We start from the raw sequence: 14894 nt of genomic DNA, 5'->3' as shown, positions 1-14894 counted from the left end.
TCCAGTTGGCCTTTGCAAAAGGCTGCTCACACTTAGCCTGGTTCTATTCACACTTTCCTCTTTACTGTCACTGCATGCATGCTTGATGTAAGGGATTGCTGCAAAGTCAACCACACAATGCAAGGAAATGACTGGTTACAATCAGCTGGTTTTCCCTAAAGAACTTTCAACCAGTCTGACTGGGTGAACTGACTGATCTTTAAGGTGTCTAAGATGACGTGTTGTACAGTGGTGCGATATAAATAAGATTAATTCAAATTCCACTTCATTTGTTTAAGCTCTTTTAGATAAATTTGTTTGAATCATGGATGATTATGATTAATATGTTCATTGTTTATAAATTGACTGAAGACATAAAAAGGAAATGAAATATGACTGCATACCATCTTCATCTCCGGTGTTGATGGTCTGCAGAGACACGCTCCTCTGGATGTGCTTTGACGGTTTCTTGGTTTTGAGTTTCAGAGGTCCTGGTTTATCCAGGATTTCAAACGAGTCCTCCAGTTCATTTCCAATCACACCGTTAGTCTCTGGTTCTTGAGAGGTGGCGGCGGGGCTCTGAGGGGTGACCACGCCTTCCTCTATAGTCTCTGTGTTCTGGTTGGCTCCTCTGCCTTTCAAAAAGTGCCTGAAGGAACTGCGTGGCTTCTTTACACTAGTCCCTTCATTCTTCTTCAGACTCCCCTTTCCTTCCTTATCCTCTTGCTCTGTGGTTGAAGATGGACTTGGTGAGGTGACTCTGTCCGTCTTGTCCTTGCTGGTATGAAGGAAGCTGTTCTGCAGCCCGTTTCTCTGATTCACCCCACCAACCAGTGAATCTTTCTGAGTGGACAGGTCCTGTAAAGAACCTGTCAGGCCTAAACTGTTCCCAAAAACTAGGGAGTACTTGGGATTGTGGTACTTATGTGCAGGTACCTTTAGGTCAGTTTGTCTCGAATCGCCGACTGATACCTGAAAGCGAGACATGGAGACAGGCAAAGGCCGAATGTGCTCCACCTTTGGCTTTAGGATGGGTGTAGGAAGAGGAGGTTTGGTTATGCTGAACTCCTTGTAGAGGTCCACCTGTTCAGACACTGCGTACATCTCCCGGAAGTCACTGTCGAAGAAGTCCACAATTTGGCCAGTCATTACAGTAACTGTGCTCCTGTCCAGCCGGGATGAACTCCACGTGAAGCTAGAGGTCGGCAGAAAAATAGCCATGAAAAGATCAATGAATATTCTTTTTTAATAAACTGCAGAAATGTTTAGCAATGCCCAAAAGGCTCATTTACCTGTAGGACCCAAACATGACTTTCTCCCCGTCGACCAGCATGTATTTAGAGGTCAAGGAGCCGGGCAGCTTTCCAAAAGACAGAGCGAGCCCCGCCCCTCTCACCATCCGCACACGAAGGTTCTGCAAAGAAACGCCCTCCTAATTACACATTGCCAGCAGCTCCGCATCCCTCAGGTGATCCTGAGCAAACACACTCAGCCTCATAAATGAAACACAACTGGCTGCGTCCCTCTCAGCGGTTTAAACATTCATCCAGTCACATGTGGACAAACTGGGAGGAGGCTTGGCTTTCCTGTCAACACCTCAGTGGAGACGACGCATCGAGTTTCTCTTTCAGCATCAGTTCTCAGGGACAATGAAGGTTCGTTTGTAAGAAGTAAGAGTAACAGAGCTCTGCGCTCTGAAAAAGGCCTTTCACAGTGTAACTGAGAGCTCATCTAGTCTCACTACGCCATAAAACTCTGCATGCAGCAGATAAGGCTGCGCATTGTTCCCGAGAGGAGATAGGATGTCAGTGACTCAGTCAACTGCTGCTCCTTCAACTGCATCATGACAAAAACGTCATCTTCTGTAAACAAACATGTTTTACCATCCAGAAACTCAAATATAACATTTTGCCTGAATCTAAGTTCTCTGTTGAGATAATTAAGCCTGTTCAGATGACGCGCTTTAATTCGGGAGGTCAAATATTAAATTACTTCTTCTCATTAAGTCCAAGCTTTTTTTTTTAAAGCGTATCGGATGTTCTGTGGAGGCGTTCACAGCGAGCTCTGACACATCCATCTATAATAGAGCTGAACCTCCTAACGTTTCCCTGGACCACTCACTGAGACAGGACTACAGGTCACAGCAGCACATAAAGCCATTTCCATCCTTCAAATGATTTTATTCTATTTCTAATAGAAATTAAATCCAACCTTATCCTTGGGCTGAAGGTGTACTGCTAGTTAAACATGTAGGGTATAAAATATGGATAAATGAGGAAAGTTCTTGGTGTAAATTTTGACATAATAAATACAAGACTTTTGGATTGAACTATTTTAAATACAGTTCAGATCTAACAGTAAATATGTTGGTCTACTAAACCATGTAACCTGTTTAATTGAGATTAGCTCTAAGATGAGCTGGGTCTGATCCAGAAAGGATCCCAAGGGAAGATCCTTTATGACACCAAGTAGGTCACAAGTTCATTTTACCTCATGCCCACAATGCAGGAGCTTTTCAAACAATAAGTACCGGACCTCTTAGTTCTGGTTTAGTTCTATGTTCAGTTTATACCGTTGGCTCAAAAAAAGTGGGACAACAATACAAAAACAGTCTAGAATCGGGTAAAAATTTCTTAAATTAAGTGTATTTACCCTTGATTTGAGTAAATTAGATGATTTGCCAATGGAATGAGTTTTCTTTACTCTTAAAATAAGAAAATTAGATAATACCCACTTGAAATAAGAGAATTCGATTGTTTTTTTCTTATTTTAAATGTAAATTGTCTTGTTTGATTGGCAGTGTCTCACTTAAAATTTAGATTGTTGCTTAAAATAAACTTAAAAGATCAACAGCTGTGGGTCCTTTACTTGCTGTGCTAAAATCAGACTGAAAAATGCTCAAATATATTTGTAAAACTTTATGGCTAACCCAAAATGGATTATGGGGAGATAACATTAACCCTAAAATAGCAGTTTAGAAATAAGGCTGCTGTTGACAGTACTTCTTTCTTTGCCATTGAAAGTACTATTACTGAAACTGATCTCTGTCGTTCTCCTGATCTTCTTTTTAGCTGCAGTTTTGTTTTCTAGATGGTAAAACAAACCTGCCGTTAACTCGTCCACTCTATTGTTTCTCTCCGTCATAGTTTGTGCATCAGTCCCTGTGCTCCACTGAGTCTCATTGCTGATGGAGCAATTCCTGCCATTAACTCTATTTTACCTTAGAAAGTGACCACTAATAAAAAGCAAGTTTCTGCCACAGTGTTGGTTTCAGTTAAAAAGGTAAAATGTCTCTTAACTGTGACCACATGCTTGGATTACAGATTAATCATAAGAAAAAGACCTCGAGGAAGGAAGGAAGGAAGGAAGGAAGGAAGGAAGGAAGGAAGGAAGGAAGGAAGGAAGGAAGGATAAACATTAACCCAATGGTCAGAGCATTTGTTTTTTACAAAATAAATTGATCAAACAGTGCGTAGCCGCGTTACCATGGCAGCGGGTCTGGATCGGTCTCCTTCCTTCACATATTAGTGGGAGAAATTAACAACGCCTCCAAGATGGAGAAAAGATTAAAAATAAAAAATAAAAAAGGAGTGAGCTTGATTAGGAAAAAAAAGATGATATGGGTGTAGCGCATTCAAGAGATTTTATGAGCTTGTTCATAAAAATGTCCTGATGAGAACCTCGCTATCCAGGCTCCCAAACTGCTGATGTCAGATTTCAGACTTTTGCAGACTGAGCAGGAAACCTGATTATTCCCTTCTGTAAATTTCATAAAGTGACTTTTCTTTTAATAAAAGAACAAAGAAATGATTATATCTGAACAATAAACCTGAAACAGGTAGAGCGTGGGATTAATGCCATCTTTTCAAACTTTAATCTAGCCTTTTAAGATGTCAAAGACAAATACTCTGAGCTTTTCTAATCATGTCTGAACTTAGTCCACGACTTTCCCTTAAAAACATCTCAGCGATCTTTCTAATCCGCGATAAATGCAGTAAGATATTTTCTGGTAAAGCACTGCGTGTTAAGACAGCCTCCTCTCTCTGTGCTGCTTAGTCATGCTTTGTTTGCTCACCCGCAGATGCATGCCATTAATCTGCAACCGAGAGCACATATCCAGGAAGTGGGGAACTCCCCTGGCCTCCAACACAACGTAAACAGCCACCCCGCGGCGGGACGAGGCATCCAGCAGGTCCTGGAGGATCTGCAGGTCCGTTAGGAGGTCCATGACGATGGCCACCACCTGGGGAGGACGGAGACGGGCGGTGAGGGGTGCAGCTTCTTTATGAAAAATACTTTACTCTTTTAAAATTTACATTAACATAAAAATGTAATACAGCCATTAAGCTTCTAATAAACATCAAGCACAAATTTACCTCTTATGGAAGATTAGAGGTGACAAAATAAATATATATATGTATCATAAACTAATAAAATAAACCATAATCAATAAATGCCTCATTAAATGTCCCACTATTACTATTACTATACTATTTATTTATTTATTTAGAACATAATGATTCATAAAAATAAAATGTTTCATTAAATGACCCATGCAATAAATACATGTACCATCAAATAATTAAAGGTAAAATAAAATAATAACAAACATCTTAATCCATTAAACACTTAAATGTACCGTTAAATTATAAAATGTACAAGTAAATAAAAAATGATGACAATAACTAGCTAAATGTCATCTTTGTTAAATAAATTCATTTAAATGTATATTTCATGATTTATAATGAATCTGTGCAGCAAAATCGTCATGAAATCAATAAAACTAAACTAATCTAACAAAGTGGGCGGGACTAGAGTCACTTCCATAGAAACCCTGATGTCTGATTGGCTGCTTCTGACTGAGAAAAATGATACAGCTTCTTCAACACTAACGCTATAAAAGGAGGAAATATTTTCAGTAAAAACTGTTGTCTTTTAATTACAGCACACTGAATGAGCATTGAAATTGATGTCTCTAGTTTGGTCAATAAAACGTTCATTAGAGAACGTTAGCTGGTTGTAATGAGTGGGCGGGGCTACGCTTGATTGGTTGAAAAGTCTGGCAGCTCCCACTATGCTAGACCACAGCAAGCACTCTGCTAAGCTTATTTGATCTATTTTATACAAGGAGTAAATTAAATCTTTATTCCCATAATTATTGATTGTTATGTTTTATACAAGCTGCTGTCATTTTCTGCAACCTTTGACAAGGATTGGGCAGATAAGGCAGGAAGTGTTTGTCCACCTGGATCCTGCGTGACTCCTCTAACTGGTCACCCCCATCACAGGTCTGAGTATCAGGATGCTATAAAAAAATAATCTCTCTGTTGTATTGGTTTACTGCCCCAAAATGAACCAAATTTTCGATGAAAACTTTGTGACATTTCAAAGAAAACAGGGAACTCTGATCTTCTTCCAAGCTTGACAGCTATAACTCCAGTTCTTGTTAAAGCTAAAAATAACTATTGCCTTTGAATAACTGCTCTCACTGCAAACAAGGGAACGTTTAGTCAGTGCACATTTTCTTGTAGTCATTTCCTGGCTCATTAAAATAATTACACAGCTGCCTGACATGAATGGTATAAAGCTGAGGTCACGGATTAGCGGACCGCAATCCGGACACAACCTGATTTAAAACATTTATAAATTACTGCATGTTGTCCAACTTCATTTGCGCTGTTTCTCCTGTTAATACGGTAAAGCCCTCTGGAGCTTCCAGGACCAGGCTGCATGTGATCCAAATTAGCCAATAAGCTGTGTCAGTTTGGGTCACTGCTGTGAGACACTTTTAGACACAGCAGGCAAACCTCTGACAAGCCGGGCGATGGGAAAGAAGGAGAAGACCATGAGAAAAAGAGAGCAGAGAAAGTGTGGACTGCTGGAAGAACTGCGGTGAACTGGTGAAAGAAAAGTGAAATGGCGTGCTCAAAGATGACCCTGCACATTTAGGGGATGTTTGGCTCAACCTGCTGCTGTGAAGCAGGATTCTCCACCATGAACAGAATCAACAATAAATCTGGATCCAGGCTCAAAATGAGCTCCTTGATATGTGCTTGAGAATGGCTTAGTCTCCGGTTAAACCCAGGTTTAAAGCCTTGCAGGGCAGCCTAAAGCCCACTGCCAACATTAAGACAGAAAAAAGAAAGAAAAATAACAAACGCTCAGTTTAGCTGTTTTATAAAACATGTGAATCAGGAAATTGTCTTTATACCAAACTGAACCATTTGTTGTTCTCTACTTCAAAAAACATTTTAGATTTTTAAATGGAAAATGTTCTATTTTTGAAAATATTTTTTATTTAAAAAGTCAATGTATAACACGGATGCATAAACACATCATTTTATTTCAGTGTTAAATTCAGTTTAAAGTAACAGATTATAATTAAAAATGTCTCCGGACCTTTACTGGTTGATGATTTTCTGTATTTGGACCTCACTGATTTTTAAGTAGTTACCCAATAAAGGATTTCTACTCTAGTCACCAAAGTCATGTTCCCTGGTCTGATATCTGACCTAACTGTTCACTTTATTCACCTGCCTAACCCTCCCTGGTTACTAATTATCATTCATCATATCCACCTGCTCCTGCTGCTTTATATACTTCTCAGCCCAGCTATCTGGGCCAGATAATTGATTTTCCGTTTGTTGAGTTTGAGTTGGATATAATTTCTGATTTCCATCGTTCATGTTTTCGTTCTCGCCAGGCAGTGGTTAGAGAGGGTTTCTGTCTTGGTATTTCCTGATTGTGTCCTGGCTCTTGTCCGCTGAGCGCGCCCTCTTCCTGTTTTGGCTCAGTGGAGGGAGCTAGTTGAAAGTTCTGAAGTTTTCCTGGTGTCATGTCTTGATCTGCCACCCAACTGCTGAGCCTCCCTGTGTCCCTCTAGGCATGTCTGCCTGAACTCTCTGCTGGACTCTTACGGTCTCCTGGATCTCAGAACCCTCTTGTTCTGAACTGTTCCCTGACCTGGCTCGGACTTCTGCCTGTTCACGGAGGCTGCTGCATCGGGGACATTCCAGGCGGCTCCCGCCACATCTCATCTGGCAGTCCATTGACCGGATCCTACCTCATTCTTAAGAGTTGGACTGAATAGTTAAACCAGGTAAGTGACTCATTTGGATAATCATCTTCCATCGGATTATCAGGGTCACTTACCTGTGTTTTTCCCAAAGCAGAGTGCCAGTGATGGATTTTGCCCCCCTCTCCCTGCAGCCGCTGCAGATCCACAGCTCTGCCTGTTCTGTTCTTGTAAATAAACGTTTTGAACTTTCCAACTGTCTGCCTCGCCTGACTTCTGGGTCCTACTTTATGGTCTCATTACAATTGAAGCCCATATCCATAAGTGTCCACGTCCTGACGAACGAGTCAAGATTTACAACACTATTATTGTCTATTTATTTTAAAGAAATAATAATCATCAAGTTTTAACTAGTTTTCATTTCGGCATCCTGGATCAATGAAACCTAAACAAAAGAAGCTGCCATCGGGGATGGGAGGGGTGAGGAGTGATGTAAAGAGGAGGAAAGATCTTCTCTTCCTTGTAAAATTCAAACAGACATTCAGTTAAAACTTTGTTGACTGTCGAAGAGGAAGTTTAGTTTTACAAGCTTCAAGGGAAACCAGCTGAAATTTTCCATTTCATTTCTCATTTCAGAGAAAACGGTGATAACCTTCATCGTCTTATTGAAGATGAAGTTTGCAAAATCACAACGGCCATAAAAAATGTATAGCAAAACATTTAATTCTGGACTGTGAAAACATAAGATTTGGAGAAAATATTTTACTTTATATTTAATTTTAATTTTTAATTGTGAATAGTTGATAAAAGACTCAGAACTAAAATCTACATTTAAAACTCAGGTACTACATTAAACCTTTACTCCTGGTTATACTAAACGAATGGATGTGGAGTGAAACAGATTAAATTTACTAATGTTTCATAACTGCAGCAGTAAAACATTTCTAATTGGCAGCAGAACTTCTCCGACCAGCCTGGTTGGAAAAAATGTCTTCAGTTGAACTTCGATATCTTGCAGGTTTTCCATGAAGCATTTAAAGCAATAAATGTTTCAGCACTTTATCTTCACCTCCTCAAGTCGCTGCTGTGACACGGATCTCCTGCTGCAGCCCATTCGATTGAAGAACCTGTTTCCCAAGGTGATTACAGGTGCTGCTGGAAACGGCTTGGCCCAAATCCAGTGACAGTTATGACTGAAATGCTTTAGAAATGATTTCAACATCGCTGTCATAACATGAGCCGAGTATTTCAGGCCATTTTCTCCTGAAAAGTTTATTATAGGTACTTTAGAAGAGCTTAGAGCGGATGTTTTGCATCGCTGAGGTCAGCCTGAATGTTTTCAACCTTTGTTTCCTTGTCAGGCTTCATTTGTTTGCGGTTAGACTAGATCTAGGTGACTGAAAAAAAAAAAAAAAACCTTTATTCAAATCAGAAATTCAAAAGTCAAAACTAATCATGTGTGACATCATACATCAACCAGCTGCTAGAAGCAACAGTTTCCTCTATAGTTATTAGGAGGAAATTGTTTTTTAACTTTTAAATCAAACGTATAGCATTTATTTCACCCGCTTAATCTCGTACTATTTTATTTTTTCCAAAATTAAACCTTTTATCTATTTTAGTTTTATCAAATAAATCTCCCATTCTTTTTTTAAAGCTTAATGGAGAACATCAGCAAACTAAACGGTTGGTTAAGCAAGTCTCAGCGAAGTTTGCATTTTATTTCCATTCTATAGTCAGAATAGTTGCTAAGAAGTTGTAAATGGCCTCTATCATCCCAAAACAACAGCTTTGAGCTTTTAACAATATTATAATGTTATTTTTTCATCACAAAGTGACATTTTGCTTAATTCATGCATATCTAAATAATCCAAATGTGATCTGCTGCCTGAGAAACAGAACGTCTCAGTTCCCCTTGATGTAGCAGCGGTGCATAACCGACTGAGTCACAACTCACCTGCTCCAGCGTACCATCTACTGTCTTCCAGTTTCTTATGCCAATAAAGTTCCTTAACTGTTGCTTATCTTTAGGGTTTCAATTTTAAAATATTCTTTAAAGGTACATAATCACATTATCTCCCATTATCCAGTTTGTTATCATAAATAAGGCTATACTCATAGCATCCATCCTCATAGTCTCAGATGGTCCCTTTTGAGCCTAAATAGAACTTCAGCACTGGGCGCCATTGGCTGAGGTCATAGACTTGGCGCCATCTATGAACGTTACAGCTGTTGGGTTCATAAATGTAGGTTTGCAAAAGAAGAACTGAAATACACAGTAATGGATACAATTTCTGCAGAAAGGAGAGACAGTTGAACCCCAGACTCAAACACACCGTCTCCCACTGGACCTCCTCCGAAGTGTTTTATTAACAGAACATGACGCATGGTTACAAACAGAGTATTGTTCTGACAGAACAATTGATCAGTTCATAAAGACAGGACGCTGCACTAGAATGGCAGGATGGTCTCCTGACTGAATCATGAGACAGGAGTGGAGCATCCCCTCGCACAAATGTTTCATAAGCACACATTAATTTTATAATCATCATTGAATAAACCTAACAGCCCCAACATTAAGACTCTTTCCAGGAAGTGGAAGTTTTTAACAGCTAATCTGCAAAAGCCACTTTTCTTTTTTGTTTTTGGCTTAGAACAATCATTTACTTTGTTTAGCCATCAGAAGTGGTGACATAGGGCAACATCAGATGGGCAGCACAGCGACAGAAGTATTTCGTTTTTAGTTTAATTAATAAATTGCATCGAGAGTAATATTTGCAGGAGATGCTTTAATTTAAGCCATTTTAGTCCAACACATTCTGATAAAAAAAAAACTACTTATAATCATGAGCCTATTATGATCTAAAATCTAAAAATCTACAATTTTTTCACACCATTTTTAAAGGTTAATGACTTCTCTAAAAAATATTAATTACAATTGAACTAAACAAAGACCTTCAGGTTAGATGGTTTTTAAACATAAAGTTTATTTTATCACAATTACCTGGATATTTTTTAAACCTTAGCATAACAATGTAACGTAATTGGAGAGGCTTTCTGAGATTTTTATTGTTTACATTAGAAGCTAAGATTTCATAACCTAAAAAAGTTTGACTTTTTGCAAAGTTCTGATAAAATCTGCTCAGAAACACAATATCCTGGAACTGAGGAACTGAAACAGCCTTATCTTCAGTTACAGGAAACAACTGTTTCAGCTTACGGAGGTCATTTAAACCAGCTAAATAAGAGTTCCCTGTTCTTTTTTCCCTGCAGGGTGGTGCTTAACACTTTGGTAGAGACACAAACTTTGAACCTTCAGGTATTGTTAACAGCTCAGGTGGCTTTCAGAAAGAGTCAGGAAGTGGATCGATTTACTCCTTTTCTACTCTTTAGGGCAACAAGCTGGAACTGAGACAAAACCTGGACAAGTTGGTCTGTTTACCTCCATGTTGTCCAGTGTAACCAGTTTTTTAATTCTTTGAGTAGATAAAAGATTCCAATCCCTCTATCAAACTAATAAGCAGCACGGTTGCTATAAATTATAGCTATTTAAAAATCATCCTCTGTTTGCATCAACATGGCTTTGAGAGAACATCTGCAAAGATTCCTTCTGGCTAACAGGGAACCCTAAACTCCAGCCAGACTGAGCCTGATCGAGTTTTTTNTTATCATAAATAAGGCTATACTCATAGCATCCATCCTCATAGTCTCAGATGGTCCCTTTTGAGCCTAAATAGAACTTCAGCACTGGGCGCCATTGGCTGAGGTCATAGACTTGGCGCCATCTATGAACGTTACAGCTGTTGGGTTCATAAATGTAGGTTTGCAAAAGAAGAACTGAAATACACAGTAATGGATACAATTTCTGCAGAAAGGAGAGACAGTTGAACCCCAGACTCAAACACACCGTCTCCCACTGGACCTCCTCCGAAGTGTTTTATTAACAGAACATGACGCATGGTTACAAACAGAGTATTGTTCTGACAGAACAATTGATCAGTTCATAAAGACAGGACGCTGCACTAGAATGGCAGGATGGTCTCCTGACTGAATCATGAGACAGGAGTGGAGCATCCCCTCGCACAAATGTTTCATAAGCACACATTAATTTTATAATCATCATTGAATAAACCTAACAGCCCCAACATTAAGACTCTTTCCAGGAAGTGGAAGTTTTTAACAGCTAATCTGCAAAAGCCACTTTTCTTTTTTGTTTTTGGCTTAGAACAATCATTTACTTTGTTTAGCCATCAGAAGTGGTGACATAGGGCAACATCAGATGGGCAGCACAGCGACAGAAGTATTTCGTTTTTAGTTTAATTAATAAATTGCATCGAGAGTAATATTTGCAGGAGATGCTTTAATTTAAGCCATTTTAGTCCAACACATTCTGATAAAAAAAAAACTACTTATAATCATGAGCCTATTATGATCTAAAATCTAAAAATCTACAATTTTTTCACACCATTTTTAAAGGTTAATGACTTCTCTAAAAAATATTAATTACAATTGAACTAAACAAAGACCTTCAGGTTAGATGGTTTTTAAACATAAAGTTTATTTTATCACAATTACCTGGATATTTTTTAAACCTTAGCATAACAATGTAACGTAATTGGAGAGGCTTTCTGAGATTTTTATTGTTTACATTAGAAGCTAAGATTTCATAACCTAAAAAAGTTTGACTTTTTGCAAAGTTCTGATAAAATCTGCTCAGAAACACAATATCCTGGAACTGAGGAACTGAAACAGCCTTATCTTCAGTTACAGGAAACAACTGTTTCAGCTTACGGAGGTCATTTAAACCAGCTAAATAAGAGTTCCCTGTTCTTTTTTCCCTGCAGGGTGGTGCTTAACACTTTGGTAGAGACACAAACTTTGAACCTTCAGGTATTGTTAACAGCTCAGGTGGCTTTCAGAAAGAGTCAGGAAGTGGATCGATTTACTCCTTTTCTACTCTTTAGGGCAACAAGCTGGAACTGAGACAAAACCTGGACAAGTTGGTCTGTTTACCTCCATGTTGTCCAGTGTAACCAGTTTTTTAATTCTTTGAGTAGATAAAAGATTCCAATCCCTCTATCAAACTAATAAGCAGCACGGTTGCTATAAATTATAGCCATTTAAAAATCATCCTCTGTTTGCATCAACATGGCTTTGAGAGAACATCTGCAAAGATTCCTTCTGGCTAACAGGGAACCCTAAACTCCAGCCAGACTGAGCCTGATCGAGTTTTTTTCTCTCCACTGTCGCTACAAGCATACTTAGTGTGAGGGATTGCATTCGAGTCAATGAGTCGATGCAATCAACTGGTTTTCCTTTGATAAAAAATCATTGAATCAATATGACTGGATGATCTGGTGAACTGTAAAGTGCCTTGAGATGAAGTGTGTTGTGAATTAGTGCTATACATATAGTATAAATAAAGTGAAATGAATTGATTTAAATTAAACTGAAAGATCAATTTAAGGAAAAGAAGGTTTCAGCACATCTAAGAAAACTTCATTAACTCCAGGAAGTGTGTCCTTGATTTAAAGATGAAGCCTTGGTGAACATTCAGACATTTAGCCTCATCTCTCATCCATTCGCCGTCTGAAGTTCTCCCACTGCAAACCTATCAGCCTCACGCAATGCAGCGGGGGAGGGGACAATGCCTACAGCTTAGACTGATTTATGCTCGGAAACCAGGTTGTCTTCATCAGTGTAGCAGTTAACGAATGCCCTCCCGCCACTTCCGCAGACAATCTGCTGTGCCTCTCCGAAATTGTAGGTAACGGCAGACAGTGCTGCAGACAGGAGGCCTCTGATTGGTCAAATCTACATCCGCTCTACACTATCCGTATTTCCTGTTTGGTACCTTACCGGCTTGTTTTGTTTGTATGACTGCCATTGTGGAAAACGACTTGTGATGTTGGACCAGCTAGAAGAGCGAGGTGCGTCAGAACGCTGGGACCCTTTTTCCACCTGGATCCCCGCTCTTTTTCGCTCTCATGTCTCTCTGTTTTCGGACAAACTTTCGTCCACTTCCTAACCGCCTCGGCCGTATTTAGACCCACAGCTAGTTCCTGATTGTCCTTCTTGCGTTGAGGCGTGGAATAACATAGCACAGACCATCCTTCAAAATTTTCAAAACTATCTGTGTCATACCTTTTGCAAGCTCATTGCAAAACACTGTGGCAGGAGTATAACCAGCACTAGACAAACTTTTGTCATTTTGTACACAAAGGGTGTATACAAAACGAAATTTTGTTCAGTGCAGCTCTCAAGACATTTCAATTTCTTTAAGTGCAGCAGTGATAAAATGTAATCATGGTGATCCACTTGAGCAGCAAAGTCTCCATTTCTCATGCTAATAAAAGTCCGTAACGGGTATTGAGTATGGGTGTGCTAGTCTGACTGGATATGCTCATCTGACAGAACAGCGGCTACCCCACAATGCTGCGTTTTCTTTGGGTAGAAAATGATCGTTGGTCCATTTGGGAATCCTTCTGAACCTGCTCACCTCAGCCCTGCTTTCAAAGCTGGCTCTCTGTCTGCTGACGGGTGAGATCATCTGCCTAAAAGCACTCAGCCTTAGTCCAAAGGGTGCTGGACATGTCTTTAACGAATATGTGTAAATGAGGAGGTAAATGTCTTTAAAATCACAGTTTCTTAATTTCAATATAATTTGGAAAACTTTAAGCATGGCCAGTGTTTGTGCTGAAATGTGCTGCCACTGCAAAATGCTGGCGAGAACCCTGCTTTGTTAGGAGGCCAGAGAACCTGGAGAGAAATACGCATGCATGGGGAGAACATGCAAACATGATGAAAGACCTCGTCTGGGCATTAAAACCCAACAGTTACAGACTCCACCATCATGCCGCCTGTCATAAAGCTTTATTATATTTTTAAAAACACCAATGTCGTTTCTTGATGCAATACCTTCCAACGTGCCCTAAAAATGAACATCGGTTCCCACCAGCAGACCTTTGCTTTTTTCCAGCTGCTGATTCTTTTTTTCGTCTCCAGAAAATGTTTTTGACAGATCCGAACATGAATGACATTTGATGCAGGACTGCTTTTGTTCTCCTGAGTCATCTCAGCAGTTATAAGCTCATTTTCCACCTACCAATTATTTTTATGGTTTCATAAGTCAACATTTAACATAATCCTTCCCTGTAAAAACCAACCGGCCCGTGTGGATGTTCACGTCTCACTTTATTTATGCAGGTTGAGAGATGTTGGAGCATGAAGACTCTCATTAAGTGCCTGACAGGCTTTTATGGGCGAAGGATTTAATCAACCTGCAGGGAGGAAATCACAGCATGTGATTGATAAATGTTTTACACACGCTTCTATAAAAACTCCATGAACTTCTGCAGAAGTTCTCCTCCTGAGGCGTTTACTGTCCTTTGAAGCGTCGGATCAAATGAGTGTCATGTCTCCACTAAGCTAAAGCGGCTTCTGAAGGTGCTTTAGTATGCACACCTGGCCTTAGCCAATCAGATGCAGAGGTAAAAATGTCTGAATGAACGAGCGAAACATAGAGACCGCCTTTTTGTTTGTTTGTTGTTTTTTTTATGCTTCAACATCTATTGGATTATTTTCTAATCCAGCCTGTTGGAGGTTTAATCCCACCGCTGTGCGTCCAGATGTGAAGCTGACGGTTACAGCAGCACCTCTCCATCTCCAGCGCCGTTGACTCAGCTTGTTAAAACTTGTTTACGACACTCCTTTTTATCACTCCTACTGCTTCGATTAACCCTTTCCTGTTTTATGTTTTCAGAAACTTCTGCTGCAATAACTTTCAACTGTAAAACACAAAGTGGGTCCGACCGGCACTTTTTAGGGGTTTAAAAACACATTATCTATACAAGAACATGTTTCTGATGTAAAGGGCTTTATTTAGAAACATGTTCTTGTA

The 14894-nt window shown here is 39.5% G+C and overlaps 1 protein-coding gene across 1 annotated transcript in view; it reads right to left on the bottom strand.

The window, feature by feature from the left end:
• Positions 1–14894, bottom strand: part of LOC107082014 (protein FAM83F-like) — a 25455-nt gene that overhangs the window by 2262 nt on the left and 8299 nt on the right. Inside the window, exons 2-4 of the mRNA XM_015370432.1 lie at positions 4055–4222; positions 1272–1393; positions 384–1174 (exon numbers count right to left, since the gene is read on the bottom strand). Coding sequence (XP_015225918.1) covers positions 384–1174; positions 1272–1393; positions 4055–4222 — 1081 coding nt within the window. The remainder of the gene's footprint in view (positions 1–383; positions 1175–1271; positions 1394–4054; positions 4223–14894) is intronic.

This window comes from Cyprinodon variegatus, unplaced genomic scaffold (assembly GCF_000732505.1).
Source record: "Cyprinodon variegatus isolate N-32 unplaced genomic scaffold, C_variegatus-1.0 Scaffold46, whole genome shotgun sequence".
In the NCBI taxonomy this organism is placed as follows: domain Eukaryota; kingdom Metazoa; phylum Chordata; class Actinopteri; order Cyprinodontiformes; family Cyprinodontidae; genus Cyprinodon; species Cyprinodon variegatus.
This window is presented reverse-complemented; position numbering and strand designations above follow the sequence as displayed.